General features: G+C 43.1%; 1 protein-coding gene across 7 annotated transcripts in view; it reads left to right on the top strand.

Moving 5' to 3' along the window:
• EML5 (EMAP like 5) overlaps window positions 1-15,452 on the top strand; it is a 1,317,369-nt gene that overhangs the window by 544,524 nt on the left and 757,393 nt on the right. For all 7 annotated transcript variants that reach the window (XR_013600929.1, XR_013600930.1, XR_013600931.1 and 4 more), the window contains exon 10: window positions 2,928-3,140. Coding sequence is in view for 4 of the 7 variants with exons in the window: in XM_078660021.1 (XP_078516147.1) it covers window positions 2,928-3,140 (213 nt within the window). In the remaining 3 variants the exon portion in view is untranslated. The remainder of the gene's footprint in view (window positions 1-2,927; window positions 3,141-15,452) is intronic.

Genomic DNA, 15,452 nt, shown 5'->3' with positions numbered 1-15,452 from the left:
AGGTAAGGGGTGCAGCTGCCATTCAAGTGAAAGAGCAGCATGAGGCGCTTTTACGAAAAAAAGCATGTGTTTGTCAACTTGACAAATACATGCTTTTGTTTGGTAAAAGTGCCCCATACCGCGCTTTGATTTTAATTACGGCCACGCCCCTTTCTTTAGACACGGCTTGTCTAAAGAAAGGGGCGCAGCCAATATTAAGCGCCTTATGGGCATTTTTACAAACTAGCATTTGTAATGCAATAAGTGTCGCATTTGAGAAACTCTCGTAAACACGAATCATCTTGCATTACAAATGCTTGTTTCTATAAGCATTTCTGTATTGTTCCTGGACATGCAAAGCGCTTTCCTACTTTTAACACTGGCATACAACTTCCTATTTATGTTGCCTTCACTCTATCTGCCATCTCTTTCACACTCTTGTAATATTGAGGCAACACTCAGGCACATTAAATATTACTCTGTAATTATAAAACAAGGGTGACAAATGCTTTCACATGATGCGCTTTCATTGTGAAGAATACTTTTAAAAGATGTACTTTTATTTCACATTGGGTTTTCTTGCTTTCACAAGATGGGCTTTTATTTTACAATGGGTTTTCTTTACAATTAATCATTTCATGACACTGCATGTATTTACATTTCTGATGTTTTACAGCTTTTTATTTATGTTGCTTTCACTGTATCTGTCTCTATCAATGTTATAGTTACTCACACTCACAACTGTATTAATCTACGCCACTCTACTCTATGCTACTTCACTCTACGCCACTACATTCTGACACTGCGCTCTACGCCACTCTGTTGTACTCTACGCAACTCTACACCACTGCACTCTACGTCGCCCTACTCCAGACTAAAACACTCCACGCCACTCTACTCTACACTACTCCACAGTGCCACTCTATGGCACTATGCCACTACACTGTACACCACTCTATTTAACACCATTTTACTGTACGCCACACCACTCCACACTGCTCTACTCCATTCCTCGCTAATCTACTTTACGCCACTCTGCCACTCTACTTTATGCCAATCCATGCCACTCACCCCACTCTATGCCACTAAACTCTACGCCACTCTGTTATGTTAGCTGGTGTTTTATTGAGCGCTCAGCTACTCAAGCAGAGTGTCCCGGCTCTACTAACTGCCACTCCACTTGACGCCACTTCACAGCACTCAATTCCACTTGCCACTCTAGGCCACTCTATGCCATGCTACTGCACTAAACTCTATGCAACACTACTCTATGCCACTTCACCCCACTCAATGCCACTAAGCTCTACGCCACTCTACTCAACACCACTTCTCTCAATACCACTGTATGGCACTCTCCTCTACGCCACCCCACTCTATGCCACTCCACACCACCCTACCCCACCATATGCCACTAAGCTCTACGCCACTCAACATTGTTCTACTCTGTGCTACTTTACTCTATGCCACTGTATTCTTCACTGCTCAGTCTATACCAGGCTACTTAATGCCACTTCATTGTACACCACTCAACGCTACGCCACCCTACTCTATGCCACTCTAAATGTAAATGTAAATGTACTGGAATTTATATAGCGCAAATCACCGAGCGGTTTTTAAGCGCTTGCTTAGGGAACCCGTCCTGGTATTCCCCTGTGAGTTAACCCCAGCAGGGTATCCGCAAGGTGAAAGCCAGGCATCCCGCTGCGAGGGGCCGTTGTGGAGATTAAGCAAGCTATTGCCCAGAGTCGCAGAGTGTGAACCCGTGAATCGAGTAGGCACTGGAGCGAGAATTGTCGAGTCCATGGACATTTTTTAGGACTCAAGACCCCGCCGAGCTGGGAATTGAACCCTGGTCCCCGGCTGACCTCTGCTTCCAGGTCTGCCTCCTCTAACCAGTGAGCCACACTTCTCTACTCTATGCCACTCCATTCCTCGCACTCTACTATGCTGCTTTACCTCTTCTCCACTCTATGCCACTCCACTGTATGCCATGCCACTCTATGCCAATCAATCCTATGCTACTCTACTCTGTGCTACTCCATTGCACACAATTTCACTCTACAAGAGTCCACTCCACTACACTCTACCCCACTCTATTCTATGCCACTCTACGCAGTGCCACTCTATGCACTCCACTCCATGCCACTTCACTCTATGCCACAGTACACCACGCCACTCAACTCTATATCACTCTACTCTGTACTACTCTACTCCGTGCTACTCTACTCCGCGCTACTCTACTCTGTGCTTCTCTACTGTGTCCTACTCTTCTATGTGCCACTCTACTCTGTGCCACTCTTCTCTATTCCACTCTTCTCTATGCCACGTTAATTAACGTTGCTGTATGTGCTCTATGCCACACTATTCCACACACATCTGTGCACTCTACTCTATGCCACTCTACTCCACAGTACGCCAATCACTCCACTCTGTTCTACTCCACTCTACTCAATGTCACTTCACTCTATGCTTCTCCAATCCTTGCCACTCCACTTTACGCCACTCTACTCCACTCTACACCGCTCCAGTCTACATCACTCCACTCTATGCCACTCCCACTAACTCTGTTCCACTCTACGCAACTCCACTTCATATTACATGCCACTCTTCGCTGTGCCACTACATGAACTTTTTGCCATGTTGAAAGGCAGCCACGCTGCTGTACAGCATTGCTAAAATACATTGACAAAGCCAAAAGGCCTAACATAGGTGCGACCTATTGGCTTTGCCAATGCTGGTTTGTCATTTGAAGTTGTGGCAAACTGTACCAACTAACAAGTCACCATATGTTCATTATGAGTAGAGATGCATAGCCATCTTCTGCGACTACAGTGATTTCCAAGACGTTTGCTGTGATCAGATGGCCTTACAAATCTTGATTCCTGTTGCAAATAGCACATACAATGCATAAACAAAATGCTTATATTACATTTCCAATTGTATTTTAGGTGGAAAGGAAGTTGTAAACAAAGAAGAAATGAAGGGCATTCAGTGGGCCACATGGACATGTGTTACTGGCCTTGAGGTGAATGGGATCTGGCCTAAATACTCCGAAATCAATGATATTAACTCCACAGATGCAAATTTCGCCGGCCAAGTATTAGTTACAGCCGATGACTACGGTGTTGTGAAGCTTTTTCGCTATCCATGTGTCAGAAAAGGTATGTTTTTTGCTGTAATTTAAAAGAAAACGTTAAAGCAAAGTACGGTGCTCTTATGGTGACCTTCTGAAGGGCATTACTGATATAAATGGGCTATTGTTATAGACGAAAACAACAATTGTGCCTCATTTAGGGTCCGATTGGAACCGTTTAATATCTACTTTCTTTAAACAGTGAATGACTACTTTCATAGAAGATGACATTTGTTTCGGATTGGGAGACGATGTTTGCTGAACTCGTTCAGTGGTGGCTGGTGTACTTTGAAAATGAAATGATGAGTGTAAAATAAAAGCCTCGAATCGAACTTAGCAGGCGAGAAAGAAGTCAACTCTGGCGGTTCCGAGGTGTTCTCACCTAGAGACGTTTCTGGAGAAAAAAAACAGGCTAAATGAGGCATTTTAGCGCAATTTTACACATAAATTGGCTAAAATGTCAGTAGTTGTGAGAGGGCACTAATGAAACGTTCAAGTTATTTGGGCATGCTGTTCAATTCGTACTCTCCTCGGGAGAGTCAGGCTAAACAACCTCCAGTAAATCTTGAAAAATTGTGAAAAAAGCTGTTGATTTTTTTTTTATCACGATTCCCCTTAAAATAGCTGCCGAAAGCTAAAGAGTGCTCTCTCTCGCCGTCTATTCATGTGTATACTCACTGAAAAAACTTCAATGACAAGTTATGTTTTTGTCTACTCAGAAGACTCTATTCCCTTAAATATTAGTTCAAATAAAGTTCTACTTAGCAGCCAAAACCAAACCCCTCCTGACATTGTGTTGGCTAACTGATCTACCCATCCCACGCCCCCCCCCCCCACTGTGCAAACTATAACTCGCACCCCAAATGCACTGGCCATGACTTTCAACATAAACATATGCCATTTCCAAAACACTCCTACACCTTCAATGGACTCTTTGTGCATTACTGACAGATAACAGATGTTTATCGTTACCCAGCTCAGTAGTAATCATTTTATTCACCCCAGAAGGATGAAAGGCCAACTTGACCCAGCCTGATTCTAATCTGTTAGTTACCCTTCGAGATCATAAAGCATTAATATGCTTACAAATTTCAGAAAGTCCCTTAAAAAACTTGTAAATTTAAGTTATGTTTACTAAACAACATTTTTTTTAAACTTGAGATTTGCGAGTTATGGTCAGCTTAACAAACCACACCTCGTGCCCCCTCCATGCAGATCGTAACTCACACCCCAACTGCAATGATCAGGATTTCACCATATTTATCGCAATAATTAGCAGTACTTAGCACAATAACATTGAATAATAACAAACAGCTAGCCCCAAAAATTATACCGCATCCATAGTGATGTCATTGATGACGTCAACGTTATAGTGATAGGTAATTTCACCAGGTATGTCATGGATGCCAGTGCGATGTCCTCAATCACACCATGGATGTACCGGGTCTGCTACAATTCTTAAAGTGGGATAAACCTCCTAAACTTCAAAAATAAGCAAAGTAACTGTTGAATACCTGTGGATCTGCTTGATTTATATTTTCCCCAAACTACACATACTTCCATGTTTGCCTAGTGATCACTGTTGTTGAATTAAAAAATCATGTTTAATAATAGGTAAATTTTCTGTGAAACTAACTTCTGAATGGTATCAGTTATATATCTCAGAGATTGTATTGGACAAATCTCATGTGAATGCCTGAAACAATACTAAAGGCCTTGCAGGAGCAACCTCTGGAAAGTATATTGGGGGTTATTTACAAGGCCCTTGCGCCACTTCTGCGTCATTTTTAACATGGAAAAAGTGACGTAAAAGTGAAACAAGGGGCTTGTAAGTCTGCCCCATAGTTCTTTAGGCATCCGTGCTCAGCCATGGCTTGAGTTAGTCTCAGTCCCGTCGTTTGCAGAAGCACGGGTAACATTTCTTCATCTTTTATATGAACCCCCAGTCAACCTAAAATATGTACAAACTATTCTGAAATATCTAGACGTGAAAAAAAAATGTAGATTCATTGAGATTTGAAGCACTAATTAGTAAAGTCAGTTGTTTATAATCACTACAATAACAGATGTGCAGATTATGGTGATCATTGGGGTGCTCTGGTGGTTTTAAAGGTTTGTCAAAGGAAATTAAGAAGAAGTTCTGAAGTTTTTGATATAAGAAAAACAAAGCAGCTTGCCTCTTATTTTTATTTGATTAATTACAACCAAACAATCTTCCAGAAGTACAGATTTCATTCAAACTAATAATCACAATTAAATGGACCCTTTGACTTTCCTAAATTTGATCTTTGTGTTTTTTAACAACTTAATGTGCAAGGATTATTACTGTGGTACAAAGGTGAAACAAACCGTAAGTCTCATTTCTGCAATCAGCAAGACATAGCTGTCATAGTACACAACATGTAGAGAAACATAGTAATGATATTGCATGCAAACAAATTGGTGTCTCACTTGAAAGCCTGGGCTTACATTCCAGACATCTTTGCATGAAACAGTAAAAGGCAAGATCACACTTTCAGCCATTTTGCAAGGAAGACTTAGAGGAGGAAATGGCTCGGTGGATGCCTCTGAGACAAATACCCAGACCTCTGTTACTTTTGTGTACAACTAAATGTCTTGATAGTCCAAAACCAAAATGAATATGATTCTACAAACGTCAGATTTGCAAACAAAACCTGAAATTTGTGGTAAAATCACCCCAGACCATCATTGTAAGTATATTGTATTCATAATTTGGAATTATGTAATCCATTTGAATGTTGTTGTGAGTACACATATTTGATGCAGTGCTCTACCAATTCTCTGATGTAAGTGTGCATAGCTCAAGCAAATTAATTTCTCACCATAGTACTGGGTTCTGGATATTTTGTTTAAAATTGAACCCATAAACCCATGAGTGGTGGCCCTCTTGTGCCAGGAGTCTCAAATTGTTTGGTATGGCTTTTAGCAACTAAAGCATGAAAAGTTGTCATAGAGCCTTTTCCCCGGTTTCCCTACCCCCCTGCTGTCATTTTTACTTTCCCTCTAGATCCTGACTCCCTCTTGTGGGCAACCCCTTGACCCTTCCTAAACATTATGTTGCTGTCCCATATGCCAGTCTCCTTCTCAAAATATCAGGATCTGCCAGGTGCTGGAAAATTCTACAAAAATGCTTTTTATGATGTTTCCTTCCAAATCAAATTATATAGCCCATCATATGTATCCTCTTTGGCCTCCTTTGGACTTTAATCAGTTATCGAGAAAATCCATTTCTGACTGCTGAGATTGTTTTAAGAGTCGTGGAATATCAGTTGATATTCCAGGTCACTTGTGAATATAGCTTATCAGCTGGGCACAATAGGTTTTGTTTATAAACCCCTCACACACCAACCTGGTTGGTGTCATGCTTCATCATCGGGGTCCAACCAGGCAGCCGAATGCCGCCTGGTTGTGCTTCTACGCCTGACCTCCTCGGAGCAGGTGTCGTGCAACAGTGTGATGTGGATGAAGGTGAGTAGTAAAATGCACCTCTGGGGGTCCTTACCCAATATTTTATTCGTGGCGGCCCAGGGTGTAAGATAAAAATATGTGATGCAACTACAAGTAGAAAAATTATGACTACTTAGTTGGCTAGGTGTTGGCGGTCTACATTTTTCAGTCCCAGAAGAAAAATAGGCGGGACTTTCGTCAGGACCAGGTAGAAGTGAGTGGCAAAAAGTAGTGCCACGTGTGAAAGATCTCCTACACACGCGCTAAGGTGTGTGGAAATGGATCGGGGCACGGGGAGAGGCTCTCCCATATGTGATTTGATAGTTAGGAGTCCTCTGCGGAAAACCTAGTCTGGTACCCACGACGCCTCTCCCCGCGCCCCGATCTTCTGGATTAGAACCCCTAGCGAAGATTTTTCTTGCTTACCTACAGTGCATGAAAGTTACACAACTGCACCTTTTTACCCTTGTCCACACACCTTAGCGCGTGTGTAGGAGATCTTTCACACGTGGCACTCCATTCAGGAGAAATGCTGACAGTTTCCAATAGAGTGAATTGGCATAGTCCAACCGAAAGGTGGCCAGGGCCTAAATTAATGTTTCTGTTGTGGGAGAGAGTTGAGAGGTCTTTTTCGTACCAGACTTCTGAACAACATGACATCTATCAGGTTCGGTGCCAGTCACGATCTATGTAATGCCAACTGCTGTTCCTGTCCATTCTCCTCTCTCACATTCCAAGATATCCAGAGTTGGATAGCCTCTAATGAACTCTTATTTACTTTCATCCAAGAGATCAGCGTGGAGGTCTGGCCTCTTATTTCTTTTTAGAGATATATCACAACTCTTCAGAGAGTTAATTATTGCTGTTCGGTCAGGTAGAGTCTGGCAAAACGAAATTAATTCCTGTCCAGGATTTCAGGTTAAAAAACAAAATTCAGTAAAGTGGTCTGTGCTGCATAATTACCACAAAACTATGTTCACCACTGAATTAGATTTGTGATAATTAATACAACATCGACTGATTTTCCTATGTACTTTGAGGCCAACCTATGAAAAAGAGAGACTCCTATTCATAAGTAAGCAATTCAATTCAATTCATAAAGCTTTATTCGGCACATATGAAAATGACCATAAAAGCACATAGAACATACACAAGGGGTCAACATTGCAGAGATATACAAAGTAAACGTCAAGGTTAAAACATCATACTTTTCCTGGCATTAATGGATTTATATAAAAAGGTAGCAGTAAAAAAGCAAACATCAAAATATTGCATATTACAAGTCAACTACATTGCATCATTTACAGAACAAACTCCATATTTAATAAACATAGGTTTTAGATAGACAATACGTGAGTTCATGTAAAGATTACATATTAAGAGAAAGTGCAATGTGCTCTGCTTAGATTGACCATCACATGGGCAAGGACCGGCTGGATGTTTTTTAAGGTGGGAAAAAGCCACCAACTGATGTACCATCCCGAGCCTAAGCCTGATAAGGACAAATCTATGTGATGGACGTGTCACCTGGGTTAGCTATAATTGAAAACCTTCATTGACAGTGTATTTGTTATAAAACATGGTCGAAGACAATAAGCCACTGCTATTCGTCCGCCTATTGTCTCTATATGACAAGAATATTGACTTCAGCTCACTTTTGGGTATTGCGACAGCAGCAAACGGGTCAACCAATATATTTAGATCAAAGATTTCCTGGAAGCTATGTACAATGTATTTGAACCAGGGGATCCTAAGATGATTGTCCAATGCGAGACAGTCCTCAGTAACAGATCTATTAAAGGCTGTCTTCTCCTTTTGCCAGATTGATCGCCAAATCATTAGAGGCCTTAGGGATATCAAATCTGACAGATAGTGAATCCCCAATTCTCTGTGTATTAACTCAGTTGGGGCAGAGGTTGGTAGACATAATAGCTTTTTGAGGAAAGAGCTTTCCTCGGTTTGCAGGCAACTATCAGGGTAATATCCCCACACCCCAGCCCCGTATAAGGCGATTGACACACATCTGGATTGGTAAATCTGCATCATATCCCTGATGCGTCTGTCACCTATCTTTGCCGCAAATCTAAAAATCCCGTGGGCACTTTTAGCCATCTTTGCGCGGACATTAGTAAATTCATGAGACCATGATCGATCTTTAGCGAAGGTAATTCCTAGGTAGCAGAATTTATCTACATGGAGCACTCTCTGACCATCTATAAAAAAAACATGAGATCTCTTCCGGCTTATCCCACAATTCATGGTGTGAGTTTTTTTCTTGTTAATAAGCAGTTTCCTGTCTTTAATAAAAACAGAAAATCTATCCATTAATCGATGAAGGCTGATGGGAGTCCTAGACAGTAGCACGGCATCGTTCGCATATAACAATACCGGCACTTCGATCTTTTTTACCTGAGGGGCATCAGCGTTAATGGTTTTTAAAACTGCATCTATTTCATTGATAAACAGAGTAAAAAGCAGGGGGGCAAGGACGCAGCCTTGCCTAATGCCACTCTTGACACTAAATTTGGGGGTACACTCTCCTCTCATGCCATAGAGCACACTGGTTTGCAGTTTTTCGTAGAGCCGGGCTAAAAAGAAAATTACACCCTCAGGGGCCCCAAGCTCTAACAGGGTTGTCCATAGGATGGAATGGTCACCAGATCGAAAGCACTATTTAAATCTGCGAAGCAGAGATAAAGAGAACCCTGTTTCCCGATCAGCAGATCTAAATTTATGCACTGATCGAGAGTACCGCGTCCTTTCCGGAAGCCATATTGGATGCTGCCCAGGATCCCGTTAGCCTCCGCCCATTCTTCCAGCCTAACCAGCAATATTCTGCTCATAATTTTGACTGAGGAGTCTAATAGAGAGATAGGACGGTAGTTTTTAACATCCGACCTATTTCCATTCTTGTGGATCGGGATTATAATAGATTCTCCCCACATCGAGGGGGCCCCGCTACTCACAGCTGCAATAAAAATAATTGTTAATATAGGACTCTACACGACGGGGCAGCTTTATAAACATCTATGGGGACCCCATCCGGCCCCTGGGCCTCCCCCCCCCCCCCCCTTGCTGGCACTAATGCCTAGTTCTACCTCCGCTACAGTAATATCCAAAGGCACAATCGGCCAAGATCTACATTTAATTCCATACAAGCAATCAGATTTAAATATAGTAGAGAAATTGGATACCCAGGCCTCATTAGTAACATTTGATGTAAGTTCAGGAATAGAATCATCTTTTAGGAAAGGGGAATTAACCGTAGCCCAAAAAATGGCACTATTGGACAATTCCACAGCCTGTGTCAGTGTTTCCCAGGCCTGCTGTTGCAGCTCTCCCTTCCTACGCTTGAGAGCTAATTTATAATCTTGTCTCAGCTGGATTATCAATTTCTGGTCCCTTGGCCTAGTCGCTAATGCCTGCTTTAACTCGGTGAGGAGTGCTGTACAAGTATGGTCAAACCAACCCTGGCTATGGTTGGTTTTTGCTTTCCCAGGCCTAGTAAATATTGCGTCTATGAATTTATTAATGCCTCTAATATTATCTAAAACCCGATCTGAGTCATTATCATTATTTATGATATCGTTAATTTCCCCTAAACTCCCTTTAACGATAATTTTTTAAAACATCCTTAGATTTTTCTCCTTTCCATCTCAGTCTCACTCCGCTCGGTCTATGAGGTTCGATATTCTCCACTGTTCTCGTAGGGGGGACTGACCTGCCTACCCAGATAGTAGTTACTAAAATAATGCAATTACGGTCACTCAATAAAGTTACTTCAATCTTGGGGGCCATACAATATGAAATAATATTAGAGGATACAATTACATGGTCAATGATAGAATTAGTGTTCCTATCCGTGTATGTGGGGATAATATGGCCATGATCGTCATTTTCATATTGCCGGATTTCCAAATCATGGTCCGCCATAAATTTATTAAGTGACTCGCCATAAATATTATGGCGAAAATGCAAGTCGTCCATTCCTGAATTACTTTTAACCCCACAAACCTTTTGGGTAGACATTGCACAAGCCGGGATGTTAAAATCACCCACCCAAATAAAATCAAAAATAGCATTTGCCTCTGCAATCAAGTTCTCTATGGCGACAGCTAAATCCTTCACAACTTAATGTCGCGTATTATCAAATATATTATTGTAAAAATTAAATAAAAGTGCATTGCGACCATGCTTCTCGTACAACCAAAGGATCTGTGAGTGGGCCACAGCACTCAAATACCTTTCCACAATCAAGGGTTGATTTGTAGAGACCAATATCAAAAGACCCCCTTTAGCTCTTCCAGACACAGAACCCTGTGCTAGTAAGTTATAAGAGACAAAACCATCATAGCTTACTAGGTCCCTGCACCATGTTTCTTGGAAACAAATGATATCATGTGAATTAACCCGGCGATATTCCAGATAACAATGGACATTCCTTTATTGCCACAGGTACTAAACTTCTTTAAGGTGAGGTCACCTGACGGTACGTCTCCCACCCTTTGGTCGATTTCAGGTCCTCCCCTGAAGTCTACAACATCACTTGGATTGACCACATGCATAGTCCCCGGATCTTCTAGTATTTCCCCTTCATTTTCATCAAGACTGGGGAACACTGCCTCTGCATTAGTTTAACGATCCAGGTTAAGTCAATCATTTACATCAAGGGGACTTAGGGCTTGAAACCGGTTTAACACGGGTACCTCAAAAGTTGGATATAAGTCAGGACATGTACCGGGTGGGAGGAAACCTCCCTTTACTCTATCCTTTGGTTCATGATTTAAGTGACTATAGAAAAAACCAAGTGGGCGTAGAGTAATACCTTGTTCAGAGTAAGGTAGCGATGCCGCTCTTATCAGGGAGGTGGTAGCATAATGGTTTTTTTTTTTAAATTGATGATGATGCAATCGCCCTTAATACTTTTGTTGGAATTTCCTATCCAATTGACCCTTCTAGTAGTAAGGATCTGGTTGGAATAATTTGTAGGGAACCCACATTGTCGGTTAAGCCAAAACACCATTTTATTTTTAAGAGAGTCATGGGTCTCCAGCTGGTTCAGGTTCATATTTTGCTCCAGGGGTGGGACATTTGTTAAAACAGCCACATACGGGGCGCAATCGGGAGGTAGATTAATAGTGTGGCTACGCTTAACTTCAGCAGCTGTCTGTTCACTCCTAGATTCTAATGCTGCCGGGTTCTTCTCACCACAAATAGTTTGAATGTTATTCTCGCCTGTGGCTACTTTATCCTTCTCCCTGCTGCATTGAACCACAGGCTTAGATATGTTTAGGGCAACGTTGCTAGCCCTACGTTCATCCACAGTTTCCGTTGAAGTTTTTACTAATTCACTTTGGGCGGATATTAGTACACCTAGCCTAGTGACCTCACTAAAAAGAGTATCTAGTTTATCGGACAGAGGTTTAATAACATTTTCAATTTTTGCAACAAAGATATTAAATAGTTGCTCAATCTGTCCGTCATTTAAAGCCACAGTACTAATTTTACCCGGTTGCTCTTCTCTTCCGGGTACATTGGTGGGAAATGTTTTGAGGGGCTGGTGACCTTTGGATTGAAGTATTGGAAATATCAACCATTGTAATTGGTGTTTGGGCTAAACCCTTCGGAGAAACAGTACCTGAGCTGCTGGGCTCCCTGCTAGCTGCAAGGTGTTCTGGCGGGGATATTAGGGGCATTACTGGCAAGCTACCTAGGTCCAGCGAAAGTCGCCGTTCCGCTCTATCTATTTCATCATTGATTACATTCACTGCTCTCACCAGATAATTATCAAGGGTAGCGCTAGCATGCTCAAGAGGAGCTTTATTTCCCTTCCGCTTTGACATGATTACAAGAGGCAAAATACACAATTAAATTACAAAAATACACAAAAGCTAATATGATTGAAATGCTAAAAAGAAGGGACAGAAGGACCGCAAAAGTATTAAAAATAATAAAATCCACTGCGAGAAAGTTCAGTTACTCTTTGCCTGAAGAAGTTGCCATAAAAAGTCTTACTTAGTTGCGTGGTGGGAGTCCCAGATTTCAAAACCAGGGGGTCTGGCCCAGCCCAGCCTGGTCGGCCTCAGACGGCCCGCCCTTTGCCCAGGTTAGCCCGGCACCGCCCGCGCGCGTCCCGCGAGACGGGAATAGCTAATCGCTTTTAGACTTTCCAATTAGCGGGGAGGAGGGGCAGTTTACCGTGCCCCACAGCGTCCTGGGCCCTGTAGTCCTTGGCCCCTCACAGCAGCAAACAGCAAGTGCGGGAGAAGCATCTCCCGGGAGACGCGAGGTGTAGATAAAGCCCCCGGTCAGCGGGCGGAGGGGCGAGTTGACCGTGCCCCACAGCGTCCTGGGCCCTGTAGTCCTTGGCCCCTCACAGCAGCAAAGAGCAAGTGTGGGAGAAGCGTCTCCCGCGAAGCGGGAGACGCGAGGTGTAGATAAAGCCCCTGGTCAGCGGGGGGAGGGGCGAGTTGACCATGCCCCACAGCGTCCTGGGCCCTGTAATCCTTGGCCCCTCACAACAGCAAACAGCAAGTGCGGGCGAAGCGGGAGACCCGAGGTGTAGATAAAGCGGGGGAGGGGCGAGTTGACAGTGCCCCACAGCGTCCTGGGCCCTGTAGTCCTTGGCCCCTCGCAGCAGCAAACAGCAAGCACGGGCGAAGCGTCTCATAAGTAAGCTTTTGTCATAAGGAAATCTACCACAGCCAATGCATCCTGTCATTAGAGGGCCCTAGCAGTCTCAGTATTAGGTAAGCCCCACTAAGATTTTCTGCACATCAAAAATGGCTTACTTTGACAAGTGTTGACTACAGTTCAAGGCTATAGCCATGTGCAACTGCGATAAGTGTCCTAAGGCCATGTTTTCAGAATCATTAACAGGTGGTGTAAATACACAAAGCCCACATATGGCATATAACTTGTAGTTCACAGTTGCATTTTCTGTGCCATATTACTGTGGTGCTAGAAGATGGTCAGATATGCCATTTGGTAGTAACTATTTAATATCTTGTTTTAAGAGACAAAGCATATAATAGATGCCAGATCCTTAGCAGTCTTGCGATGTTCAGAGTCAAAATAGGCCAGGAAATAGTGTCCCCTGAAAGCAAAGAGAAAACTGGGAGACCTTTCAGAAATGCAAATTTCCCTGTGAAAAACGGGCAGAGAATGCTTCTACCACCTGTACAGTAATTGCTGGTAGAGCACTACCAATTGCATCCTCCAAGAACACCCTTCCTTTTCAGGTCGAGCCTAAACAACACTTGTGCTGTCTCTGTGAGACATGTTGTATTTTATTTTGTGGGCTTATAGCCCACCCCCGCTTTTCATTTGATAGGGTCCTTTAAAAGCCCTTGCTTCTAAGTGGTTATTTTTCTTATTTGTCACACCTTTTTCATTGTTAATTCCCTCCCATGGAGCAGGCCCCCATTTCTTGTATGCTTCCACTTGTCCCATCTTAGTTACTGACTCAGGGACTCCTTTGCATCTGAAAGAGCATTTTGCCCGAGTGGTCCTTTTTTGACTAGGTACATGCTCTTCTGTAAACAGGGCTGTAAATTGTGGTCTTATCTCTGACTTCAAAGTCAGAGGATTTTCCCCCGTCCCTTAACCCCCTCCGCCTCACTGCTTCAACAGTAATCCCCACCAATACCTTTCCGTATATATCGAGTGATGCAGCAAAAGGCCCAGGCACCCACTCAGCCCTGGATCACTTTAGGTGTCCATTCACAGCTCTGCTCTCATTTCAACTTATTTGAAAAACTGGAGCTGTGCAACACAGGATGTGGTTGAGGCTGGAGCGCAGACTGCCTCCCAGTACGAGTGAGTGCCCTTTACAGTTATCTTTAGCATGTCATGGCTCCCTCCCCTCATCTCCGCGCACAATGGTACATACATATCCCCCACTCAAAGTGCACCCACAGCTGCTCGTCTTCTTCCCTCACCCCACATCGGCCAAACATCCCTTGAGGGTTTCATTTTCCTGTGACTGGCTGTTGCTTGGTTATGCAGCACTTAAAATAGCACTTCTCGTATCTCTAGGAGCTGTGAATAAACAGTACAGGCGTGGAAGGAATCAAGGACGCAGGGCACAGACAGAAACTCTGCTCCATAAATCAGAGGTCTTACCCATGACTGTTTCCCGCCTCCTGCTTGTTTTAAATCCTTATTATTATTCTTTTTAGCCTGCTACAACTGAGAATTCACATCCGTTGACGAAGAGCAGCAGGGTAGCAAAATCTTTGGACCATCCGGCACCATCCGTCATGTACACAATAGGCAGGCTTAAGACATCTAGCTGAATTTATTTTGGTCTGAAGGCAGCCCTGACGTATGTAATAAGCCCTTCCTCTTTTGCTGGGCTCACCATCATATATGCATGGATACTCAGAACTGCATCAATGTGTTAAGCTTCAGAAGGTCTGTTAAAAGCTAGTCTCTTGTTACTTTCACTGTTTTATAATTTGCGCCTTTCTTTCCCCCACTGATCATCACCCCTCTTCCCTGTGCCCCATCTCTTTCCATTCTTCTTGCTTTGGCTCTCACCTCCTTCACCTCCTACCATCTCTCTGTCATTCTCCACCTGCGTATCTATTTGGAGAAGGACAGACGGAGATCTCACTAGCCCTCAGTACTCCATAAAAGGAAGGCACAGGAGACTGGCTGGAACATTTCCACCAATCATGTGTACCTTCTGGATTTTGGTAACTATTTCAATTTACAACTAAGAACATTGAAACATTTCTTATGTTATAATAAAAAAGAATACATTTCCATTTCAGAGAGTTGGAAAAAACTATTCAACACCTGACCATCGCTTCCAGCTGGGAGCTTCTGTACACTTGGCACAAGTTACGTGTTCACAAGAACATGCACT

This window comes from Lissotriton helveticus, chromosome 9 (assembly GCF_964261635.1).
Source record: "Lissotriton helveticus chromosome 9, aLisHel1.1, whole genome shotgun sequence".
Taxonomy (NCBI): Eukaryota; Metazoa; Chordata; class Amphibia; order Caudata; family Salamandridae; genus Lissotriton; species Lissotriton helveticus.
The sequence above is the reverse complement of the archived record's forward strand: the minus strand, read 5'-3'. Positions and strand labels throughout refer to the sequence as shown.